The 26,676-nt window shown below is 42.7% G+C and overlaps 1 protein-coding gene across 1 annotated transcript; it reads right to left on the bottom strand.

The window, feature by feature from the left end:
• Nucleotides 1-187: 187 nt before the first annotated feature.
• On the bottom strand, nt 188-26,676 carry Tnfsf8 (TNF superfamily member 8). The gene is made up of 4 exons (XM_020185153.2): nt 26,156-26,676; nt 15,979-16,021; nt 4,054-4,125; nt 188-2,455 (listed from the first exon to the last, which is right to left on the bottom strand). The coding sequence occupies exons 1-4, from the start codon at nt 26,348-26,350 to the stop codon at nt 2,061-2,063; spliced, it is 705 nt and encodes a 234-aa protein (XP_020040742.1). The 5' UTR covers nt 26,351-26,676; the 3' UTR covers nt 188-2,060.

The following is a 26,676-nucleotide window of genomic DNA, read 5'->3' as shown; positions in this document are numbered from 1 at the left end:
AATCACTGAATCTACAGAAGAGGGAGACAGACTGTCTCATGTTTGAGTGATGATCCTGGAGTAATTGGGGTGGAGCAGAAAATGTCATTTACTTATAAAGTTCCCAGGGACTGGTTAACCCTCAAGAGAAACAGAATTTGGTTTTAAACTTCCTTATTGTTCACTTCCTATGTATTTACCAATTGACTTATTAATCATTATTGGCTTTTTAAATTTTATTTTGCTACATTTCTTCTTTCTTTCTTTCCTTTTTTTTTTGGTTATACTGGGGTTTTGAACTCAGGGCTTTGTGCTTCTAGGCTGGTGTTCTACCTGTTGAACCCCATTCTCAGCCCTTTTTAATTTTTAGCTATTTTTTGGATAGAGTCTCTCACTTTTTGCCCAGGGCTAGCCTTGGTTTTTAATTCTCATACTCTTCCCTGCCACATTGCTGAGATTGCAGCTCTGAGCCACTATGCCTAGCTCGTTCTTTGACATAGAGTCTTGCTAACTTTTGCCTGGGTTGGTCTTGAACCACGATCCTCTTTGAAATGATGTGCTCCTTGTGTCTGTGGCTGTTGGCTTTCTACTCCTTGACAGAGACTGAAATTGGGAACCACTCAGAATGAAAAAGGTACCTCTGCTCAGAGGATTGTTTTTGAATAATGAAAATGGACTCTTTCTTGAGTTAGAATAGGAGAGGCTAGAACATTTGCTAAGTTTACACACTCTTAGGTTGCATATAACTTTCCAAGAATGTATGCATTAGTTTAATCAAGATTCATTTATCTGACATTTGAGTACAACTCAGTTGCCAGATGTCCCCTTATTCTCTAGCTTTGTGTTCTCAAAATCTGTTCTTATTTGACCATGGACCACTTGACTTGTGGAATCCAACCCCTCTTCCAATGCCTTATCTTCCCAAAGAATCTACTCACAAAAGGTGTTAAAGAGAAATTCAGACTTTACTGAACATGTCCTACAGGAGACCTAGAAGGAGGTTGACATTGCACGCTGCATTTTCTATTAGCCATTTTTGTTTTCCTGTGTCCCTATCCTCCACACTCTGACAGCTGGCTCTTCTTTTTAATCTCTTCTAGCCTTTCTCTGACAAACTTCACTTTTCTCTTCTCCTTCTTGAGAAATATGCGGGCTTTTCTCCACTCTTTTGCATAGCACATGAGGGTTCCTCTTTTCTTACTGAAGCATAACCCTAGGGCTCACACAACAACTGAAGTGATTTATCAAAGTCCTTCAACAAAAAGGTGCTCCTTCAAGAATGATGCAGTAGGTTCACGTGTGGAGAAATCTCATGGCCATCCAAATTAGGAGAGGAGGTTGTTCCTTCTCATTTCTTCTCAACATTTTCAGGATCATCATTATCTATCCAGCTTTGTGGGGACTTAAAAACTCTCCACACAACTCACTTTCTGAGAATTTGAAGCAGAAAATAGACGTATATCATGCAGGAGATGGCAGCAGTGATTCCCTGATAAATGACAGTATCACCTGGGCCATTACAAGCAGGTGGAGTGCTGCTGAACACAGTATCATTCTGCAAGGCACCTTTTGAACCTTGTCCCCATGACCTGCTGAAAAGACATGCAGCAAGATGTGACTGGTATCATTGGTTTTATTCTGGCATGTTGAGCTTTGCTTTGGTTTGAAGCTTCTAGAACTCTTCCTGGAATTTCATCTCACAAATCTGAACTACTGAGGTGAAGACTTTGGACAGATTCAGTCTCAGTCCCCTAATTTTTCAGACCTGGATCTTGAATTCCACGGAGGGAAAGAATGGCTCGATGTCAAATAGTGAATTAGTGGTTGGGCTGGTGCAACCCAATTCCTTCTGATTCCCAAGTGGTACTCGTCTATCACTCAACATTGCTTCCCCACTTGCATCTGAAAGATATGTCACTGTTTTATCCCAGGAGTTATATCTTTCCAAGAGACAGAAGGAATACTATACTATTTAATACACTTTGTGGTTTCAATCTTGTTTTAATTTTTTTTCCAAGTGTTTGGATGGATAAAGTATTGTATGGTAAAGAATTTTCTTCCTGAAGGCCAAGAGAAACTGTTCAGTGTGAACTACTGTATAAAAAGATGGCCAGCACATTATCAAGGGGAAAGGTGTCTGTATCCACGTACTGGAATTTATCCACCATGACTGATATAGTGGTGTTGACCGGCAAGTAGTCCAGAAAGAATTGAGAGAGATTCTGGTATATGGTTTTGGTTTGTACTCCAGACTTGCATACTGTTACCAGTGCCTGTTTTTTGACCTCTGTGTTGACAAGAAGCACCAACTTCAGGTCTACAGAATGATTTGAGCATTGCACAACAAACTGCAGTTGGCAAATGATGAAGTACCAACCTGGGAACTGGATGACCAGATTCCCATTCTTGTATCTGACTCCGTGGATGATGCCATCTTCATTCCAAGACAGCATGGTACTGTTCAGATATTTTGACACTGGGAAGAGTACAAACAGAATTATTGATCAATCTTAGGTGCAGACTGGAAAACTCTTACTTTAAGGTTCCCACTCAAGACCCACGTTTTCTATAAAGTTGCCTGCTATCCCAAACATCTGAATATCTTCTGTGCTACCCCTGGGGTTTACTTAGTATTTTAGGTGCAGGTAGAAAATCATATTTCTTCCTTTTTCTGCAATACTGAAAGCTGGAGTGTCAGAATACACACAGTCAGTAGTGTCCTCCTGCCTTCATACACAATGGCTTCCCCTGATTATTTTCATGTTATATGATTATATTATTATGATGACCATTTTCCTTCTCATAAACTCCCGGACTGTATTCCACACCAGGTCTGGGTTATTGCATTCATTTATTATGAATGAACATTTAGTGGATGACTACAGTTTGGGAGGCATTGCAGAAAGTTGCAGAGCTAGGGCATTTGATACTCATTTAATAACTAATTTAGGTATTGAATTTTCCAAAAGAATCTCCATTAGCATTCATATTAAGATATGATCAGAGTGTGTTATATGCATGTGTGAAACGTCACAATGCAAGTCATTATTCCGTGCAATTAATACACACTAATAAAAATGTTTACAAAAAGATATATCCTTTAACATGCTCTGAATTTTTTTTTTGGTGGTACTGGGTTTGAACTCAGGGCCTCACACTTGCTAGGCAGGTGCTCTAATTTTCTGAAGTTTTGAATGTCTCTTTTCTTTAAAGGGCAGCTAAATGCTATTGTACTGTCCCATCATGTGCTTACCGAGGAGCTCTGCCATCTGGGTTTTAGAGAAAAGCAGGGAATTACAGATTTGCAGAACTCTAAGATGATGATGCATCTATATCAAAGCCAAGTCTCTGAGTGTTAACAAATGAAAATAAGCACTGACTGGTATAGGTACCTTCAGAACTGGGAAGTCACCATGTTGGCTTTAATTGATTCTATGTTTTCCTTTAAAGCTTGCTGCATTTCAACTGAAAGGTAAGAACTAATCTAACTGCAAAACTGAATTTTAGAATGAGCAAAATGTCTATTTGGAGAAGCTTGGTCATCTCTGTATTTCATTCTCTTCAGTGTAAGAGGCTCTTATTTTTCCATTTACAAGGGGCTCTTACATGAAGCACTCTGCAATACGAATATAGGCCCTGAGCCAACAGGCTCAATATAGGGACAAGGCAATTTTGTGGTTCCCTTGGGAATAACTTTCTACAGTCAGAGACTAAGAGCCTACTTCCCTTGCATTAGGAAAAAGGATTGTGTACTTGTCCCAATCTGGAAGGTAGCTTAAATAGACAGGATAGGTGGTGAAGAGAGTGGGGGACAAAAATGCCTACAAAGGCTGAGTAGGCCACATAAAGGAGTGAATGAGGTGAGGAAAGGAGCCTTGTAGCTTTGGAGAGAAACACTTTCTGTTTTCCCCCTAAGGCATTCAGATTCAAGTTATAAAAAATATAGTGTAGGCTAAACAGAATATATCTACTGGTCATATTCAGCATGGGCCTCTAATTGGGACTTCTGGCTTACAAGTTGCCATGGGAAGTGGCCTTCATGTGGTTAGATTTCCTGAATTTGGGTTTACTGACCTTGGAGGTAGGCCCATGACTTCTTGAATGGCGCCCTTTTCAAGATGCATAAGAGGTCCTCTGAGCAATTTCCTAAAAGAAAAGAGATGAAACATGATTTTTCTTGCTGCTCTGGGAACTCCAGACAGATTTTTTTCCAAGACCCTTTGATGTTGACAATTACTATTCTGTTTCAACTGGGGTGGGGGGTAAAAGGAAAACTCGAGTTTTCATTTTGCTGTCAAGTATCTTAGGACGTTTGTGGTTCTAAAGTTTATTTTTTATTGATTGCATCCACTTGGGATTTTTTAGAAGACTGTAGGAGTCAGAGGAAGCAAACAAATATAACCCAAGATCCTGCAATGTGCCAGCCACTATTCTTGTCACTCTCATATCTCACCTCACTTCATCTTGTATAATTACATGACAGAGGCATTATCAAGTGCCTCTTACAGGCAGAAAAATACCTTGGGATCAGATAGGTTGAATATATTGCACCATGCACTCAATCAAGCAATGGCCCATAAGAATTGGTAATACTCACCATAATTATTGTCATCCTACCTGCTGAGTACACAGCAGGGACTACTCTGTGTTCTTTCACTTGCATTAGCTAGTCTGGTCTTCAGAGTAACCCTGCAGGGTTAACGCTGATACCTTAAGATAGTGAATGACCCACTCAAGGTCAAGCAAGGACACAGAAATGCTAGGATTCCCCCATGTCTGTCTGATTCCAAAGGCCAGGTTTCCTCATTTGGGCCATTTTACTAGACAACAAAGATAAAAACATCTTTCCACTCAATTTTAAGAAAACAGAGGATTAAAGATATTTTAACAGGAAGCTTACCACCTGGAGCTTCTTTGACAGATGCAAACACACCATCTATGTCATTATGGTAGTTAAGAAATAAAAACATTTTAATATCTTTACCAGAGATGATAGCTTGGGTCCTTATTATAGTAACTACTCTGTATGCAAAGAATCAACTTATACATTTCCTGCAATGACTCATGAATTCAGTTTATTTGAAGCAAATCTCTTCTCTTCTTTGAGCGTTGGATCCCTTATCTGTAAAACTGGAAGGTCCCCAACTTGGCATTGACATCTTTTTGGTGATGACACCAGAGATGACCATTCAGTCTATCCATTAGAAACTGGTAGCCACAGGCTCATGTGATGGGGTGACCACACCCTTCGCATGTCCTTTCTGTCTCTGAGTAGTATATGTTGGGCTCCCAACCTTCCCCATTGCCTTCTCTGCACAGCCTGAGAAAACCTCTGGGGCCTTAGAGTGGTTCAAAGTGAAGTTGAGAGGCTGTTTGAGCAAGCTTACACAGGGGCTCCCCCAGCAAGAGTAGGGGGCAGTTTTCATCCTTAGTTGTCTTTGATCCACAAAAAGCTTCTGACCTGAATCCACCCTCCTTTAGTGGTGAGGGCTGCAGGCCAGCTGCCCTTCTCTGGATTTCATCCTTCAACCAATGTTCTGGTCCTGCCAGCTACAGTCCTTGTCCTACACTCTTGGGGCACATGGAATCAGAACCCCCACACTGAATGCTGCTATTTCCTTGATAGGCTGAGATTACCATTAGGATCCTCTGCCTTAACCTCCGATTTGGGGCTATGAAACATCAGGTCAGAAGGAAGCCCAGGGCAGGTTGGCTGAATCTCTGCTTGGATTGGCCTTCTGATTGCTTTTGTCTGTGTGAGCATGTCCGAGCTCCTCGGCATGGAATTCACAGCCCCTTGTGTTCTAACCCCTGCCAGACTCTCCGGTCTCATCCTTCATCTCCCTTCCTTCCCTTTTTCTCTACATCAACAGTAATCATCATTGGTCATCATCACAATCATCACAACAGCAGTGATTATAATAAGAACTAATATGAATTGAGCAACTGTTATATTCTAGGTATTTTGCTAAGCTTGTTACACATGTTATTTCATTTAAGTTTCCCAAGCATCCCAGGAGGCAGGTCTATCATCATTTCTATCATGTACATGAGGAAACCAAGGCTTTAAAAAGTTCGGTGACAGGTTCACATTTATACAATTGTTGGTAGTAGGGTGGAGAGTCAAACTCAGGGATGTGTCTTAATGCTCAAGTGGATTACTGACTACTCCACAAGAGTTTGGGGCTTGCAGTGCCCTCAAATACAACAAGCTGATTTGTCATTCTGTTTGGCACTTGCTTCTCTGGAACCCCACCTTCATGAGGCCAGCTGTCATTTGAAACACAGCCAGACAGTCATCCCTAGGACTCTCTCTGACCCTTCCTCTGTTTACTTATTTGCCTCCTCCATTAGATTGTGAGCTCTCTTACTCTTCCCCACTGTCCAGCCTCAAAGATGCTCTGTAAATGTTTGCTGAATCAACTCATCGAGTCTGACTCTCTCATTTCCATTTGTGGAGACCAGCTAAGTACACAGGGCATGAGTGAGATGTACTGGATGTCGGCTGGTCATTCCCTTCAGAGCTGGAATAAGTCAGGTCACCTGCAGGCTTGCAGGTGAGCTTACAAAGGAGGATGAGACACAAGCCCTGGGAAAAGGCCAGCACATCACACCAGAGACAGCTCCCACCCCCACCTCAGTTCAAAACCCCTTCATGCCACACCACTTGTGGTGGCATCTGCATCAGGTGTGTGACAACAAACAAGTGGTGGCAGGAGTACAAGCCCAGGTTTGCCTCTCATACATGCAGGTTCTTTTGCTGTTTTTCCCCTTTGGTCTTCACATGTTTAGTGGGGTGACCTCAGTTGTAATTCTGAGAAACTCAAGGATGGAAAAAATTAACCTTATTGTGAAGCATTTGCATTTCCTGAAGTCAAAAGGCATGGCATATTTTAGTTTTTCTTAAAGAATCTTTTAGATGGTTTCTAGCCAACAGATAAACATGGGTAGCTTCTTTTTAAGAATGGCATTGCCAGGGCTGGTTCAGAAAGGGGGCTGAAAGCAGGACACTAGAGGAGCTCTTGAGAGAAGGGCACTGTTGAACTTGGAGAAGACCTCAGAGGAGGGCACAATTTCTGTGCTTTCACATTTGACAAAGCTGCAGCCCGACTGGGGACTCAAACACTGAGGTTCTGGGTGGGAGCTGAAGAAAATGAAGCCCTCAGCTGATGGCCAGCAATGTTCTAATCCCAATTTCTCAGAGTGGCAATGGGCAGACTGCCACTAAGGGCACCGAAGTCACACAGTATGTCACAGAGCTGACAGTTCAAACACTTGGCCAGTCAGTGCTATTCAGTCAGAGACTGGTTGGGCTGATTTAGGAATTGTGAAGCTCTTGTCCAGAGCTAGATAACATTTTGTGGGTCATCAGTCATACAACCCAAGTGTCCTCATCACCCTGTAAATTCATACTATGACTTTCCCTTTTGGTATGAAGACAAGGAGTGACTTATAAACAGAGGATGCCACACGCAGCTGGAATCCCACAATGTTTCTGGAGCTTTGAGGCCTGGGAGGCCTGGGAGCAGAACGTACTCCTGCTTCGTTTGTCTCCTAGCTGAATGAAATGTCCTAAGGGGCTTTGTTTTGAAAACAGAACACGAGGGAAATGAGAACTGTCTGCACGTGGTGGCTAAGTTGATGTCCCAGGAGTCAGAATCCTGGAATTTCCTCTTTCTGGGCTGTAGGGTCCCTATCTAGATGAAGGGCAATGTGGACCAATGATCTAGGAGGGCCTTTTTGATTATTCTAGCAAGCTGTACAGACTCAGTTCTCCACTGCCAGAAGTGAGCAAGGGGCTGGGGCTGTGGCCAGGGCATCAGTCCCGGTTACAACTATTTATTTTTGTGGGCATGTAGCTGTATGCCAAGGAGGAGACCATGTTCATATTCATTCAGATTTTCAAAAACCTGCAGTGGTAGAACAGAGCATTTAAACTCTGAGGATGATGGAATTTCCCTGAGAGAGCCCCTGGTCCCAGGTTGGTAAACATATAACTCATGTGCTCCCCAATGTACACACACTGCAGGCTGGTCCTAGGTTACCTGTGTTAGTAACACAGACAAGACCAGAACCCCGAGCTCTAGACTCGTATTGTGGGGCATCCTATCTTCCGTTAGTCGAGGCGCTCTGTGGATTCCTCTGAGGACAAAAGCTTCAGATGCACAAAGGTGGTCTACTATGTTTTGGCTCCAATCTCTGGACTCTTCCAGAATGATCATGAACCTTTATTTTTGTTTGAAAAGCTGGAGAGAAAAATGTGCCAGTGAAACCTAATGGCCAGTTGGCTAGAGGAGAAAGGGAGGAGAGATTGCTCAAGGTAAGTTTAAGAACCATGTTCCAGAAGGCCGGGATTATCATGATTTTAAAAACTAGCCCCTGTTGTGAAATTTCATAATTTCACACATGTTAACAGAGTCCTAGTTTTATGAGTGGGAAGACAGAACCCAGAGACACTGAGGGTCTTGCCCAAGACTCCCTAGTAGGTAAGTAAGTAGCAGGGCTGGGTTCAGAACACAGGGCTTCTGACCCCTGTCCAGGGCTCTGTCTTCATCTTTTAGTTTTTCTTTGCAGCAGGAAGGGTTAAATGCAGGAAGAAGTGACCACCACAGGCACCGGAGCTGAAAACTATCAAGACAGCTGGAGGTGCTGGGAAAACGGTACTAATGTGCCTTCCTGGTCGCTCCTGTGGGCTCATGTGGGAGAATGCCAGCAGGTGACTTCAGGCCCATATGCTGAACCTTGCCAAGTCACAATTCAGGGGCAATCAGGTTCCCATAAAGATGCAGCAATCCCCAGGGCAGCTGTACTTCAACAAAAGAAACCACATGGATCATTCCAGCCAGATGGTATGTGGATTGGGTGTCAGGTGACTTCCTGCTCTATGGCACCTTTGACAGGAGGATAAGTGCATCTCAAGAGAGAGTACGTGATTCTGGTCAAGGCTTTTAGCTTTGGATTTGTCACCTCCCCACACTGAACCTGAGTTACTGCACAGTGAAGTGAGGACAGTAACAACCAACCCAAACGTGTGGATGTTGCCATGGTGCAATGAGATCACAGGTGACAAGTCACCAGCATGGCACATGGCTAGAGGAAACACTCCATAAAAGTTACTTCTTTTCTCCCTGTTGCCTCCTTTCCTTGCTGTTATCGTGGCATGGCTTAGCAATGCCATTTAGCAGAATGAATTGTCTAAGAATACTCATTAAAAGGAAGCCCGTGACATTATCTGATGGATTAGTTTTTCAATTATGTACCTGAGTGTTCAAGGCTGTCTGATGCTTTTAGGAAAGTGTGCAGAATTCTTTCATCTCTTAAAAATATTTTAATCCTTTGGAAGAAAAAGAGGGTGATCCTAATGACTGCATTTTGGTTCCATCTCTCTTGGTGAATACCCAGGAGAGTCCCACAGTGATATCCAGAGGAGTCTCTCTGTTCTCAGCACAATTGGGGTCAGTGTGAATCTTTAGCCTGATGGCCATTTCAAAGAGCTTTAACCTGGCCACTTCCTAATGCCCACCAGGCCAACTGTGACAGAGAAATGAACTATGAGGTGAGGCATTTATTAAACAAACAACGATGGGCGGTGGGGGGGACCCTGGGTTTACGACAATCCAGCCAACCCAGCATGTTTAGTGTTAAGCACATAGAAAATAATCAGTAAATACAAATACATTTAAATCCCCTGAAGATTCCTTGGGGTTAGGGAGTCTGACTCTACAGGTATATCCTTGGAATTCATTTATACTAAAGGTAGGTTGAACTGACATTATTAGGGACTGTTTAAGAAGCTTCCTTGAAGTCCTTAATTTTAAAGGAAAGGTGAATCTGAAGTCCCATAGAAACCTGCTAAAATTTTTAATAACTTTTACAACCTCCTCTTCAGCTTATTTGCAATGCAGAAGTATGGTGGTACTCTTAGAAAGTCAGGCTTGGGGTCAGACACACTTGGGTTCAAATCCCAACTCTGCTACCTACTAGTCGTGTGGATTTGCACAAGTCTCTTGTCTCTTTGAACTACTGTTTCCTCTTCCTCAAAATGAGAATAATAATACCGACCTCAAAAGTTGGCAGGAGTATTAAATGAGATAATGCATAAAAATGAATTTGCTGTCTATCTCCTAAACTATGCCAAATACTGGCTCCCATTCCCTGGTCCTGAGCCTGTGCTTCTAGGCTTGTAGAGATTAGGCCAATTCCTGTTGTGTCCAGACAGCTTGAATGAAATACATAAGGAAACCATTTCGAGGACTAGAACTACTTCCCCTTCCTGCCTCCTACTCACCCCAAGGTGGAGAACACTGAGATTTCCTCTGGGTTCAGAGGTTGCTGATTTGTATGTATGAACTCAAGATAAATTTTCATCTGTATTTCAGTGACCTGGTCATTTCTTTCCTTTCATCTTCCCTTTTTTTTTCTCTCCCTTCCCTTGCATTTCCTCTCTTCTTTTGCCTCTCTCTTTTTGGGTGTGAGGATTAGGGACAAGGGACTTCAGAACTCTAGATGGCCTTCCCAGGACCCTATCTCACTCCATTCCCAGTCACTCATTTCCTAGTTATTTCTATCACAGAGATTCCTGATTCTTATTGTCTCTGCCTTGAGAAAAAGACAGTGAGTTTAAGAGCTGATGTTAGTGAGTGTGTTTAAAGAGCATGGAGAAGCAAATTGGCTCCTGTGGCCTGTGACTATTGGAAAAGCAATTTACCTCCTGAGTAGGAGCATGCCCCCTTGCTGTGAAGGAGAAAGTAAAACAAGAAAGAAAATCAAGACATAACAAAATTGGTGAATGGGACACTCTAGGTCCATCTCTAGCTATTGCTAGAGGCGATGTCTCTGCTGCTAGTGTTCAGTATCTCTTGGTGAAGGGGCTGCTCCTCCACCTTGTTTCTTCTGTCACTAGTGTAGGACAGGCTGCTACTGTCTGGAACTTGGCCACACAGCATCAGGGACAGGTGGGTGCTGGGGAGGAGCCAGACTCCTTGGGTTAGTTTCACTGCCTTCAATGGGCAACTTTTATTATTTCTTTGGGTTGGTTCGTTAGAGAGCCCACCTCACTCATTCTCCTTTAATGCCCACATTTTCTTTTTTTGCAGGGGCAGGGGAAGAGGAGAGGAGCCTGGTAAAGTGGATAAAATTGGAAATGTCAGAAAATCTCAAGATGTCTATTTGATTTGTGGAATGGTATGCTTAAGGCAAAACCATCTTTGGGTTCACCCCTCACTTAACACTACAGAAATGGGAACTCAAGTCTTGGAGAGGAAAAGTGAGCTACTTCAACTTTCATGGCCAGAATGCAGCTATGCCAATTTACAATCCCATCTCCAGCCTTGGTGCTCATCTGCAACTGGAGGCAGAATTCAGGCAGGGCAGGGAATACACTGAAGGGGTTGTTGGGATCCCGCACATGGTCTCTCTACTGCTTCAATTTCCTTAGGGCTCCCCCAAACCCAAGGCTTCGCAGCCACATGACATTTGCAAGAAAGGCAAGTCTCTTCCTGCTGACAGGCAGGGGTGATGAAATCACCCAGGTCAAATGATCCCTCAGTCCCACCTTCCTACAAACCCATGTGCGTACCTCACAGTGACTCTCTCTGCCTCAAAGCCATAACACATGGAAATGAACAGCCAGGGGAGCAGGTATGGAGAAGGGATTCCTAGATGTGGACAGCAGGTAGGGGCCCTGGAAGATAAGCATTCCACAGTCTAGTCCTGGCTAAGCATAATGGCTTTGAGGTGCATTAGACTGGTCTTGTCCATCCTTACTCACTGTGAAATCTTAAAAAGTCACATGGTGTCTCTGTGCTTCTATTTCCTTATAAGCGAATTGGGAATAATCATTACCTTTAGGGACTTGATGGATGAGCACATCACCAACTTTACAGCCAGTGTGACATTGTAGATGTCCCTCAGTGCCATCACTCTCACCCTGCTAGTGCCTCATACAGTTGCAGTGGGGAAATACAAGAAAGCTATCTTAAACATTGTCTATGGAATTCTTCCACTGCAAGGAAGAGCTATTTGGGGGGTGGAGTGTTTTATTAAGACAAGGACCAGGGAACACTGGGAAGGCCTGGGGGTGAGATCAAAGGACCAAAATCATTCTTTAAAATAAAGTCAGAATTTAAATTTCTACAGACTCATGTGTGTGTGTGTGAGCTATCTCAAGATATCCCTGAGATCGTTGTTAGGCTGTTTTCTTCTGTGGAAATGGGGAGAAGGATATAAAAATGGATAGGAAAGAGAGTGGGTCAGCCCATGTGGCTGAGGGCTGAACCTGAGAAAGGAGAGTGTCCTTCAAGAAATTCCCAGTGGCTGGAACAGCTGAGGCTTTATAAGAACAGAGAAGTCTCAGATGCAATTTTACATCATCTGCTGGGCTATGCTACACTGCCTTGCCAGCTCTCTGTGTAGCCCACATATAGATTCTCGTACAGATAGATTGGCATAAACAAATTGAGGTGTGCTTGTTGGAACTCCAGGGAAATCAAGGCGAAGGTGGCTGAATTCTGTGATCTGGACAACTAAGCCACATACTATGAGCATACGTGAGATTTCAAAATTTGGCAGAAGCACAAATTAGAACAAAAAATGATGTGAAAAAGCACAAGCCATGCTCTCTTCACCCACTCTTCTTGTTTCCAGGCTGTATAAAGGACAAGAGGGGATCATTTTATTTGAATACGAAGGAGCAAAGTGGACTGTGTGCCCAAAGGATGTAGATCAGCCAGGTGGTAGGTGAAAGCATATTTGCTGTCTCATCCCATTCTCATGGTGGCTTCACACAGTAATTATTATCCCCTCCATCTTCTACAGGAGACAATAAGACTCAGAGAGAAGGACATGGAGAAAAGTTCAACTCCTGCTTCTCTTGCTGGCCTTCAGCTCCAAATGAATGAGGGGATGGCCTGTCCCAAGCACAATGGGGTAGGTGCAAGGTGACAGTTGGCTGGGGACTATTTTGGCCAAGAATGGGAGGCTTGTGTTAGGACTCATCACCTGCCCAGGCATAGGTTTTTGTGGCTTCCCCATAGCTAAGTGTATCCCGTGTTGGGTTACTTTAGTGTGTGTATAGAGCCCTACTCCCCGCTCTGTCCACTGCTTGTTTCCTGCTGATGGTATAGCAGAGGGCTCCCTGGAATGTGTCTGGCTTCCACACTGTCCCTCTCCAGTGATAAAACTCCTGCCCTGGAGCTTCCTGCTAGAGAATTCTGGAAGGTGAGTCTGCTCTACCTGGAATGTTTTGAAATGGCACTTTTTCACCCAAAAGGGGTAATTTGCTGCATGTACAGGTTTAAAATGGGTTTGTTGAAGAAGGAGGCGGTGGCTTCAGATATCCTTGAGATCGTTGTTAGGCTGTTTTCTGTCTTAACATATGGGACAGGAGAATTACAGTTTCAGAAAGTGTCAAAGCTGGAAGGACTATTCCAGTTCTTTCAAGACACTGTGGGTAAACTACAGGCAAGGCCCCAAGAGACCCAGACTGCTGGTGCAGAAACCAGCTCTGGAGTCCAGGTCCTACCCTAGGTGATGTTCTTTGTACTTTACCTTACTACAATGTCTGTAGTTTGCCCATCTGAGAGAAGTGAACACTTGTATTAAAAGCAGGAGGAAGTCAGGGACCACACACAGAGGATGCTGGCATCTCAGAGCAGAAGCACACCAAGCAGGGCAGGGAGGAGCCCTGGCTTCTCACCCTTTCTCTGCTATTGACTCCTTCGAGCTTATGCAAGATACCCCGATCCCCAGGGCCTCAGCTCCTAGTTTAACAGTGGCAACATGAATTCCCATGTTGCTGGATTTCACTGTTGGGGCTAAGATCAACCCAAAAGAAGTAGAGAAAGGTCTTTAACGATAGTTTCACAGGTCCAGTGGGAGAATTACTAGCATTTAAAAAAAATCTTGCAGAAACATTCAATTGTCAACTGAGACTGCCTTTTGTTAGTTCGTGTTCTGATACTCCTCACCATGGCCCAGGTAAGGAAGAATCTGATAAGTGATCTTGCCCACTGTTAACCAAATTTTGAGATTTTATGAAAAGAAACTTCCCTTCAAAATGAAAATTTGGGGATCAATATGAAGTGGAAAGTTTTAAATTTTGCCTATTATGATCATTAAAACAAAATAACTAAAAAAAAAAAAAGCAAACTAATTTAACTCCCACTTCTACCAACTTCATACTGTAAAAGAAAGGGATTTTAACACCAAAACCTACAGAAAGGACATGCTCTCTGAGGACAAGTGTCCTTACATTAAACATAACTGACCTATTTCACTGTGGGTTGATGGAAACTTTATTATGGGGCCAGAACTATTAGTTAGTACTCCAGTGCTTGGCAATGTGTGATTGAAGTACCACACAAGTAAGGAAACAGCAATTCACTGTGGCTGAGGTCTTGTTACTGATCAAATCTATCTTTGTCACCAAAATCATGACCATGTTTAAGCTCATTTCTCCCTTTTGAGAAATGGGGAGTCTTACTTAGAAAATCTGGGTAGATTCAATCAGTTCATTTGTTCTTTGTAAAGCTCCATAGAAACATGTTAGGATTTACCTTGGACATCTAACTCCAAAGTCTATATCATCTCTACTACAGGGGTCAACAAATTCTGGCCTATGGCCAAATCCAGCTCAGCACCTCAATCCATAAATAAAATTTTAGGGAAAGGCAACAAAGCCCATTCATTTGCATGTTGACTGGCTGCTTTATCACTGTAACTGCACAGCCAAAGAATAGCAGCAGAGACATCAAGGGTTACAAAGCTTAAAATATTTATTATCTGGACCTTTATGGAAGAAGTTTACCTTTGCATTTTACCTTGATCCTTTTTAAATTAATGTGATTGTCTATGCAGGTATCATAGGAATTGAGACCACATGCCAACTGCTAAATAATTCCAGCCAAGACTGAGATATTGTTCACAAAGCTGTTCATCTGCCTTGAAAGATTCCGAATGCTTGGCTTTTGGGACCCTCTGCCCCTAGTTTCTAAGTCTCTGGGTGACAGACAACAGGAAAGACATTATCAAGGGTATCCTAAAGAAAACACCAAGTGTGATTTGTTGATGTGAAGAGTTGTGCCAGGTCATCTGTGTCCTCTGTCCCAAAGATGCCCTGGTATCCCTACCCTAGTGTCCATGATGAGTCACCCAGCCCTTCTGTCCTTTCTTCTCCAAACTGTCTGGTTGTCTACCTGTGCTCTCTACCCAGCTTCTGCAGGTACAGGACTGAGATAGAGATTGATATTCCTGAATGGAAAAGACACTGGATTAGAGACAAGGAGCTCTGGGGTCAGGCTGTATGACCTTGAACCAGATGCTTCTCTTTCCTTCTCTGGGTCTGACTTTTTCCTCTTGTGAGTGATGAAAACATCAGTCAGATGATCTCAAAGTTTTCATTTTCAATGTTAATTGAACTCTGCATATCACCCCTCTTGGGTTAGTAGAACAATGCATTAATTAACTTCAGTGACTGGTAATGTAGGGGGTTAAGGAGGAAGTCTGTTTTCACAAGCTCTCAACTTCATTATGCATTTTGGATATTACTAGTTATTTGACCATTATTATGTGCTGGTCACCATGCCAATCCATTTGTGGATGGGTCTAATTGGCTGCTCTGATACCTCAAAGAGGTGAATTCCCATCTAAGTGATGAGGAGATGAGGCTCCCACGTGAGAACTAGAGTCAAGATTCAAACCCACATTTACCCAATTTAGGGTTTCCAGTTCTTAACACAATGCTGTTTTATGTTCTTGCTAGTGCACATGCCATAGCTATGCTATAGGAAGAGTGTTCATTATTGGGAGTGCCAAGGGCTGGTGTGAGGCTGGTGTGGCTGACCTGATGCAGCAGCTCAGCCCTGAGCAATGCTAACTTCCACCCTCCCCCATCTCCTGTTGGGCACAATCATAGCATTTCTAATTGATAATGGGTTACCACACCTTATGACATCATCTGGATGGTCCAGTACAGATTTTCTCCTAATTCCAAGATCTTACCTCCTTTAAGGGGGATGTTATCAGGTGGGCTGAGAATGGAGTCCTGGAAGCAAAGAGAGAAAAGAGAAGGATGAAGATGGCATCCCATTGAAACATCTTTTTCTTTTTTCAATTTGGATATCCGAAAAGCACTGTGCAATTTAGAATTCCCCCTCCATTTCACTCTTAAATTTTAAAAAAAAATTCACTGACTTAGTTTACAGTAGACTTCCTACACAAGACAAGGATTACTATCCACATTTCTCAGACAAGAAACATGAGGTTGAGTGAGATAAATGGCTTGCCAGGGCCACTCAGCAAGTTTCATGGAGCTCAGAGACTACAGCTGGAATCCTTACCACCCAGGCCAGGGCTTTCTCTCCCTCTACAGGTGTTATTTTCCCCATTCAGTCAATATAAGATCAAGTGAAGTTTATAAATATGTATGAGTTTTTTCCATGTTTGATTCATCTGTGAAAGTACATCATAAACATACCTGGAAGGTTCATTTATATCTCTCCTGTGGTTGGAAATTCTGAATTAAGTGTTTATATTCCAAGTTTTGAGAAAATACTATAAATAAACTGGGTTCCTGCCCTGATGGGTTTGTTACAAGTTTGTGTCTGAAGAGAATATGCAAATACTTATAAATATAGAACATGAATAAGCATAAGTGTATATTATATATCCATACACTTACATTATGTTACACGTTATTTTGCCATAATAAACATAAGCATATACATACATTTTTACATAAACAAGTAAGAGGCTGATGGAACCAGATTGTTTGCTGAAGAAGGGCGCCATGGGCTAGGAGCTAGAGGCAGGTAAAGGGAGGTCCAGTTCAGATCATCTGAACAAGTAGTCCACAGAGGCGGAGGGCTGTGCTTCTCCTCCTCCAACAAATTTATCAGAGGCTAACTTTCTCCTGCTCTCTTTTTCCTCCCATGTCAGCTATGGAGACACCCGAAGGTGTCCTCCCAGGAAGGTATGGAGCATCTTATTTATCTTTGATGTGTACAAGTTAGAATCTCCTAGAGTGTACTGAATCAAAGTATTAATAAAGATGAGAGAGAGGTAAGAATTTATATGGGAAAAATCAACTTCCCTACCCCTACAAAGTAGGAAGTTTACTGTTACATCTGATTTTCTTAGTGTTCTGTATGAATGCTTAGGACCATCTGAAGTTACCCTGCTTTTACCATATCCCCAGAAGCTCTGACCTTTGCCTCCCATGGACACTTTGTCATCTGATGAATGTATCTCTTCTCTAGCCCAGGTGGGTGGTACTGAGTCACAAGTCTCCTGGAGACAAAGCAAACTAATCTGGAGATAGGGGAAGTCAGTCCGTCTGCACCTTTGGGCTTCAGTTTCTCAGATGAAGGGAGGTGAACTTGGTCTAAAAGGTCCTTTCCCCTGTGCTGAGATATTCTATGATTTTATGGCTTTAGTTGAAAGTTCTTAACCTACCTAACAGTGCTTTAAGTTTGTGGTCAATCAACTACGCATGCAGTTCATAGGAAAACCCGACATCTCAAAATTCCCCTTTATATTACCTCTGTGAGACAACAACCAGCAGTTCAAAATTTAATAAACAGCTAATTTACCACCGAGCATGATTATCGATTAGTGTGATGTGCAAACACACAAAGAAAAACGTTTACATTTAAATGTGGTGCTAAGATGGATGAACTCATCAGTCACCCAGGGCTTAATCAGAGACTGTGAGAGAACACTCGAATTTCAAAACCATCAGATCTGTTGGTGGGGTGTGTGTGTGTGTGTGTGTGTGTGTGTGTGTGTGTGTGTGTGTGTCTGCGGGGGCGGGGGGGGTGATGATACTAAAGAATCACTCACTTGCACTTGGCACCTGGTGGGTGAGCACAAGGCCCGGGGTAGGCGCTATGTTAGTCACTGGAAGCTATAGTATGAGTGAAGTCATTTAGTCCATATAAATATATATCAGAATGTAAGCTGGGGCAAGAGTGATCAAATAAAAGAATCAGAGTGCTTTAGCATAGTGCTTCTCAAACTCCAGTGTGTCTATAGATCACCTGGGGCTCTTGTTAGAATGTGAATCTTGATTCAAGTTTGGGTAGAGCCTGGGATTCTATATTTCTGACAAACTCCCAGGTGATGCTGATGCCCCTGGCCCAGCATGGCTGTAAGAGGCAATATTAGGAAGGAGAACCCAATGTATGGGGTGGGAGGCAGGGAAGGCCTCACTTCTCGGTCATTTGAGTGCTTTCTGGTTTCCCAACTTCAAGGAAGGGTATGCCAAAATTGAGGCATATTAGCACCACAAAGAATCCTCTTGCCTCATCCTCTACTCAGGGCCTAAGGAATACAGGGCAGAAGAGTTTCGATTTTGAAGGGCAGGGGGTCTTGGAACTTTATCCAGCTACTCATGGAAGACACAATTAGAGAGTCAATGCCAGAGAGGAACCTAGACAGCTTTCGGTTCATCATGCTAATTTTGTAGGAGAAGAAGCAAAGGCACTGATGAGTTAATGACCAATCTTGGACCCAAATTCTCCAGTGCGCTTTTCATTGTACCAGGAAAGACCCTGGTTTTCAAAGCCAAGGTCAAAAAAAGCTCACTCCTCTCACCTTCTCCTCCTATAAGCAGTCATTACATTTGAGGGAAGAGAAGCAGAGTCTAAGGATTTGATGACCGCTAAAAATTTATCAAAGACTGTAAATACCTTAGGCACTATGCTGACAGCTGTTTTTATACTCCTCTTCGTCAGGGTGCCCCAGTCCTGAAATTCTCTCCGAATTCCTGCCTGGGAATTTGAACCCAAGAGAAGTTTGAACCATCTTGCTCAGTGATTGGCTTTCAGCAAGGTGGTACACAGTCTTGACCCAGATGCAAACAAATTGACCCTCCCAGGCTGTCATTCTCAGCTCTCTTGAGTAGCTTAGGAAACCCTATCTCCATGATTACCAACCCACTATACTTCCTAAAGCATCCTTCAGGCTCTGTGGATAGCAGATGGGTAGCCCAACAATATTAAAGTTCTTTCTGTGTGTGGAAAGAAGAGTGGTCAAGGTTAGCTTGTTTGTCCCAGGAGAAATGACCCCCATCCCAGTCATCTTCTCTGCCTAGCACCGTTTCCTTCTCTCCTTTAACCACTGCGATTAAAGGGCCAGTAATTCTTCCCTCCACTGGGTTGTTGCAGACATAATCAGGTATTTTACATAAATGTAGCAATTTCTTGAAAAAGGTAGCTGGTTGGGGGGCTGCCTATATCCTTATTATGTGCTTAGTTTACCCTAGTACCTTAAAATTGCTTAATTCTTTCACAGGGAAGTGACATCCAAGGCACAGAGCAATGATGCATAGGAACAATCAGCTCCCAAATTAGCTCTTGACACAAAATGTTCTCTGTGAGTGAAAATGATTGAAGGTAACTACTGTTTGCGATATGCGAGGAACAAATCCATATCCTCTTCCTTTGTGGCCTTACATTGCCTTGTAAGGTGGGCTCTGTCTCATGTTCCATAAAGATCTCTATTATTTTCAAGCTAACATGATTGAGCACTGAATGAAGGTTACTCTTGGGGTTAAATGCTTTATGTGAATTATCTTATTTGGCCTTTACCTGGACCCCAAAAGTTAGGGATTGACTAGACTTAGCGAAGTGATTTAATGATTACAAAAAGTACCACAGGAGACAAACAGTACAGGATGGATTCAAACGCAGGCTTCAAGGCTACCTTAAAGGCAATGCTCTTCAATGTCTTGCTATCTTGCTTGTCTAGATTAGAGAAGGATAAAACTCTGCTCTAATCTAGACAAGCAGAGTCTGATTTCAGAGCTAGCATGAAATCAGTGGAAAAGTGAGTGGAGGTCACAATAGGAGGCTGGGGTTTGGCAGGTCCTTGAGAATGGGAATTGGATCAGGGTGGCTCACGGCAGTGGTTTGCTTTCAAGGAATTACTGTCCCCTGGGGATCTTCATGAAATGCAGGTTCTAACTCAGAAGGTCTGGGATTTGTTTTCAAGTTCTAGTGAGCTTTCAGGTGACACCAGTGTGACTGGGTCATGGCCACACCTTGAGTAGTAGCAAAGACTTAAGGGCATCACTCAATAGGCAACCAGAACACCTGTGGTCTTGAGTGATGGCCACAGGTGGTTGAATGTGACTTGGGCCCAAACTTGGGCCTAGGAAATATTCCTGATCTGAAGATGGAGTTGAGGCCCTGTCCTCCCAGCCTCCTCTGTTAAACCTTTTCTGCCTTCTAGCTGTGCTTCCTGATGTTCTCCTTTCTTGTCTAGGCTGACTTCTGTTTGGGTCCCAGCTATCTTCTGGGTTTGCCTTCCTCTGGGCTGTGTCTTTCCTCACTACTTTGTCCCACCTGAAATACCCAGTTCCACTTCCATCTGTCACCCTCCTGTCAACAGAGAGCTTGTTTCTATGCAACAGCTAAAGAGTACAGAAGGATAGAATCAGGCAATCATCCTTCTCCAATCCTCCCTGCATTAGCTGATTCAGACTAAGATCATCAAGAAATGCTAACACTACCAAGGGAAGGACTTTTATGTCTTCATAGATGATGACATATTAATACAAAATAAAAATATTTTGCAAAAGAGATAGCTAGCAGACTACATTAATCAAGTGACTAAACATAACCACCCAAATTGGACAACCTGACATGTACTCCCAGCTGTGTTACTATAGGAAGTATGTAATAATATTTAAGTGATTATTTTTTGCCAAAAATATTTCATAATTAAGAATAAACACTAAGATCATTTCAGAACATGAACTATTCTGCAACAGAATTGACGTGGGCCCTTAAAAATACTCAATGCGATACAAAGCAAACAAAGGGCAAGGAGATTGCTAGACCAGGGCTTCCCAATCTTTACCATGCATAAAGATTCTTTGGGGCACTTGATAAAATGTAGATTTTGATTTGCGGTGGGGCCTGTGAGTCTGTATTTCTGACAAGCTCCCAGGACCATCCTTTAAATAGCAACCTTCTAGATTAAAACAGATATACCCATCACATATATCACAGCGTGTGACTCTCGATTAGATTCTAGGGTCCCCAAACAAAGTAAAATGCAATAGACATAGAAGACATTTTTTGACAAGTAGGACTAGTGTATTATTTAGGTAGTATTATAGAGTTACTGTGAACTCTCTTGGCCACGGTAACAGCATTACGGTAAGCTCGAAATGGGCCCTGAAGTTCATGTGGATGGAAGGTCATACTGACCACAGCTTACTTTCATATAGAGAGAGCACAAATGTGGCCACATATTAACACTTGGCCATTGCAGGTGAAAGGTTATACGGGCTTTTCCATTCCATTTTTGAAATTTTTCAAAATAAAACTTTGAGCATAAGACATGATCTTTCTAGTTCTTGAAAGCCTGGCTTCCAGTCTAGTTCTTTCACAAATGCCTCCAATTCCCAGGCAGAAATGCCTCTTTCCTCTGGTATGTGGTGTTCTGCCCAGAGCACGAGCTCCTGGGCCTCATATCATTAATTCAGCAGAGTTCCTGGAAGACAGGGTCCTCTCTGCCCAGTGGTTCATTCCCTCATAGCCTGGCATAGGGCTTGGTCCTCAGAATATTCTCAGGGGAGGGTTTTTATTATTGTTTTATTTATTTTTTGATTCTTTAATGGAATGAATGTAAGATAAAGAGAGTTCTTGGGAAGGGAGAAGTGACACAGGGTATTTCAACTCACCTCCTATACTGTATCTGAACTTAAAAAAAACAAAAACCACACCAGCACCCTTACCAACAATCAGTACCCTCAAATAGGTGCTCACTTACACTGTTGGTGAGGAGGAAGAGGGGTACCATGAAGATATATATATATATTTTTTGGTGGATCTGGGTTTGAACTCAGGGCCTCACATTGCTAGGCAGGTGTGCTATCACTGAGCCACACTTCCAGCCCTATTTGCTTTAAGTTATTTTGTAGGTAAGGTCTTTGTTTTTTTTCCCCTGGGCAGACCTTCGACCTTGATCCTCCTACCTAAGTCTCCTGTATAGCTGGGGTTACAGACATAGACCACCACTGCCAGACTTGTTTTTTGAGATGGGGGTCTTGCTAATTTTGACCAGGTTGGCCTCAAACCATGATCCTCCCAATCTTTGCCTCCTGAGTAGCTAGAATTACAGGTGTGAACCACCATGACTGGCCCTAAGGATACATTTAAAAATAATAATTGTTTTTCTTTATAAAGAGAAAAGAGACAGCTGCTTTCTCTTTCTTTCTAGAGGCAGCCTACAGTTCTTGAATTGAACAGTCCTGAGCCTTTGCTCTGATCTTTTGGAATGTGGCCATTTAAATTCTCATTAGGAGCTGAATTAGTTCAGTTTCCAGGTTTAGAAAAGATATCTCCAAGATTGAGGGTTTCCAGGCCCCTTGAAACGTAACCTGGAATAACCTAGGAGCCTGTCTCATCATAAATTCCTTTTTCTTTTGAGGAGATAAGAGAAGTTTTATTGTTTTTCTATGGCTTTGCTGTATATATTAAATGACATTTTGTCTTGACTCTGTAATATTTTGCAGGCTGTTTGTATGAATGTACTGATGAGCCTACTCAATAATAATCCCATACTGATGTGAAGAGCTGTCTCTTAGTTGGTAAGACTTTTCCTTCCTCAAGACTATATTGGTACAAAGGACTGAAGATGTAGCTCAGAGGTAGAGTTGCTTGCCTAGTATGTACAAGGCCCTGGGTTCATTCTCTAGAATTATAGCAAAAAGAAAAGAAAAAGAAAATTTAGGTTTAGCTGGGTGCAATGGCACATGTCTATAATCCCAACAAGCAAGAAGGTGGTAGAGGCAGGAGGATGGCAAGCTCAAGGCCAGCTTTGGTTGCATATTAAGTACCCTGTCTCAAAGACCAAAAACTGACCAACCACAGCAACAGAAAAACAAAACAGAAAAGTATATTGGTATAATCTCTTTGGAAGCTGATTGAAAAGTTACTGAAGTGAAAATATACATTGTATTCCTACCTATGAGAATTTATTCCACAGATCTATTTGTAGACGTGCAGAGAGGACAAAAAATCTAGAGGAAATCATGTCTCCTACTAGGCACAGATGAAATAAATTCTGAAACATCAGGTACGATGTGAAGCCTTAGGATACTGTGTGACTCTTCAACAGAAGAAAATGTATTTCTACATATAGACATGGAAGGGGCTCTAAGATACACTGTCAAGTGCATAAAGCAGGGCTCAGAATAATGGGTTTATTATAATGACGTGTGTCATTATCAATTCTCAGATTGATGGAGGACACATGAGAGTTTGCTTAGGGTGGCTATCTCAGCATAGAGGAGTTGCTCGGGGGTAGGTGTGACAGACTTTTACTTTTCTTTTCTTTTTCCTTATTTGCTGGCTATTTTCTTAAACAATGTAAAGAGAATATTTTATAATAACTATACTGATTTAAATGTAAGTAAAACAAAATTTCAACTACCACAGAGACTTTAGAGGCAACATTGGAGAGTTCTATAAGCAGTGCATGAGCAGGGATTTTTGTTGGTTGTGTTCAAGGAAATATACCCAGTGCTTATAATAATGTCATATGATACTCAAGGAACACTTGAGATTGCAAGCTAAATTACATGGATCTTGACCTTTGAGTTGATTGATCTTCAAGCCGAATCTCAAGGCTATCCTGGTTGGTTTACCTGTATGTTCTCCCCTCCATCTCTTTCCTCATACTGTCATTGACCTAAAGCGCCCTCATCTCCATCTGTATGTTCTCAAGCCAACCTGAAACTCTAATCTTCAGAGAAGTTTTTCTTAAACACTCTCTTTCCTTCCCATAGTGACTATGTGAATGGAAGTGGGCTGGAAGAGTGGCTCAAGTGGTAAAGTGCTTGCCTAACAAGCATGAGGCCCTGAGTTCAAACACCAATACCACCAAGAAAAAAATACTGCCCACATGTATGGAAGTAAAACCATCCTCATTGTTCTCCATCCCTGTCTCTCACATAGGGAGAGTGCTACGGTGGCCACCTGCCCATTCTGTTTTTAACAATGGGATGTGAGTCTAAGATCCTTGGGTTCCTCCCTTGATGTCTTTCCTAGAAGTCCTGTTTAGCTTCCTCACTTTGCCAAGTTCCACTTGTTCTCAAGTCAGTCCACATTCTCTCCTCCTATTGGACGCTTTCCTGATAATACAGGCTCAGGAAATCATGCTTTCCTAGTTTTTACCACAGTTAATGTCTGAGCAACTTGTTGGAAATGATATGCAGTAAGCATTTGGTGTCTAACATCACAACTATTAATATTTATTGCTTGTAGGCTTTACTTGTAAGCAAGTGCTTGAGATATCATGGGCTAAGAAATCACAGCTCACCAAAGCAGACTCAGATTGTGAAGTGTATCTTTCCACATCCAAACACAAAGCATCAGTATGTCAAGGAAAGAGATGCACAAGAAGAAAAAGCCCCCGAGATGACTGGGAACCAAGTTTCTTGGTGCTTCTGTGGCTCTGTATTGAAGAAAGGAATGCTGCTTTTAAGAATCAACCAAGCAACCCTGACTCTACCACTTGCTCAGTGTGGCTTTGTTCAAGTTCCATTCTCATTTTCTTATTTTCCCTATTGCTCATTTTCTGCATTTACAAAAAGGAGGCAGAAAGATCTCTTCAAAGAAGGAATCAATTCAATTACTGGTTGGATTTGAATGAAAACTATTTTTTGTAATTCTCTGTAGTGCCACATATCACTCTCCACACCCTCCCTCCCCCCGGTCTCTGGGTTTCTCCTCCATGTCCAGCAGTGCTACCTGAAGAACTTCTTGAAGACCACCTCAATTTTTTTCCCTCTGACCATGGCTATACAACAACATACTTCTGGTATATTATAATCATAGGAGTTGTAGCATTAATACAGAAGAAAAGGCACACTGGAACGTGTCTAAGAGAGTTACTCTTAGTAGGTGATAGCCCATTGTACAGATTCCACAATCCAAACTGAATGTGAGCACTTCCTTTCTTTCACTGTGATGGAGACTTGAGCTTCCAAGCTATGTTTACATTTCAACACTTGATAACATTTGAGAAATTGATATCAAAGCCTTTTAAACTCTACTTCTTCTTAGCAATTGATAACTTGCAGAGTATTTGGCCTGAGACAACAGAAGGAAAACCAGAACAAATCCTGTAGGATTGTAAACCATGAAAAGTGGGAGCTATGAGGTAATAAACAGAAACATCCTCCCATTGGCAGGGTGTCCTATGTGGGGATACAGTTTTCACATTATCCAAATTACCAAACACTTCACCAAAAAAAAAAAATCGTGAGCCCTTATATGCTATTAGTACAGTATTTTCTATACAATATATTCTTTTAGATACTGTGTCAACAGCAACTTTCTGAAATACAAAGAAGTTTTCTCCTTTATCTCTTCTGTTTCCAGAAACAAATCTTACTCCTTTAAAGTAAACTTTACTTCTGGGGCAGTTTAGCCCTACACCCCACATTTGTGCACCCCACATTTGCTTAGTGTTCTAAGGCACCTCAGAGAACACAGGTGAAAAACATGTCTACTTTCTCTGCCTCTCGGCCGGCTGGTTCTTGCGACACCCTAAGCTCTTCAAAGCAGTGGCTTGTGAGGAAGCTTTCGATTTGTTTTGTGGGTTTTAACGCTGAAGTGCCCAAACCTGTGAATTTAGCTGCTTGTTAAAAAAAACAAAAAACACAATCAAGAGCAGTACAAATGCCCTTGGCTATGTCTGAGACCTCAGAAGCTGCAGGGCTACTTGGACCGAGAACACAGAACCCCAGAATCAACCTAAAGGTCTCGAAGACATGGTATCAAGCATGACTTGCAGACAAGCTATCAGGGCTCCCTGTCATTTCTTTCCTCTATACCATGGGTCTCTGGCTTGGCAGGGTTTAAATCTTAATTTCTCAAGGCCCAGAGTTCCTCTCCATTCTTTTGGCTCTTGTAGATTGGGAAAGTTTTGAGATGATGGTCCAGTAATGTTCCTCTCCAAAATTCAAATGATTTCAGGGAGTTAGTTCCTGTTTTTTCTCTCCCTTTCTTTTTTACATGACATTTCTATATACACATACTTTAATTTATTTATAGTTTTAATTATGCTCCCAACTATGGCATTGGTTTGTTTCAGAGCTGCTCCTCTGGAGGAAGCTGACAGTTAATCAGAAAGGAAAAGCCAGGAAGAGAAGTACACTTACCGTCCTCTGCACCGCCAGGACCATAATGGTTGCCACCGTGACGACGAGACATAGAGCCAGCGCGGCGGTGGTGAGGTAGAAGTAGCTGCGGTTGGTGGCTCCCCAGTGGCTGGCCATGGGGCCCGGAGGCACCTGCATGGCTGGCTCAGGGGAAAGGGCCCCGCGGCTGCGTGCTGGCTGCAGCCCTGGCTCCATGCTTTATATAGGCTGTCCAGCATCACACCTTATCTCGCCTCATCTGATCCGGTTCTGGGCCCATCTCTGTTCCAAGAAGGATTTTCCCCCTGCATCCTGGATCATGTGACTTGGAAAAAAACCTTCACCCACTGCCTGGCGGAGAAACTCTTCTCTGGGGGCGTGAGGCAAAAGGCGGCAGCAAGGGTGGGGGAGAGGTTCATTTTTCATCGCCCAGGATTAATTTGAGTGCAGAGAAACTAGTGACAGAGAAGGTGGCTGATGTCAGAGGGCGCGTAGGAACATGACAGTTTTGTGTGTGTGTGTGTGTGTGTGTGTGTGTGTGG

This window comes from Castor canadensis, chromosome 13 (assembly GCF_047511655.1).
Source record: "Castor canadensis chromosome 13, mCasCan1.hap1v2, whole genome shotgun sequence".
In the NCBI taxonomy this organism is placed as follows: domain Eukaryota; kingdom Metazoa; phylum Chordata; class Mammalia; order Rodentia; family Castoridae; genus Castor; species Castor canadensis.
Note: the sequence above shows the minus strand (reverse complement) of the source record. Positions and strands in the feature narration are given on the sequence as shown.

Coding starts and splice junctions, on each gene's coding strand:
- Tnfsf8 (XM_020185153.2), bottom strand. CDS start 26,350: ATGGAGCCAGGGCTGCAGCCAGCACGCAGCCGCGGGGCCCTTTCCCCT. Junction 4,126..15,978: donor TAACATCCCCCTTAAAGGAG/GTAAGATCTTGG, acceptor CTTTTCTTTTAG/GAAATTGCTCAGAGGACCTC. Junction 2,456..4,053: donor GTCATGGGCCTACCTCCAAG/GTCAGTAAACCC, acceptor TACTCTTCCCAG/TGTCAAAATATCTGAACAGT.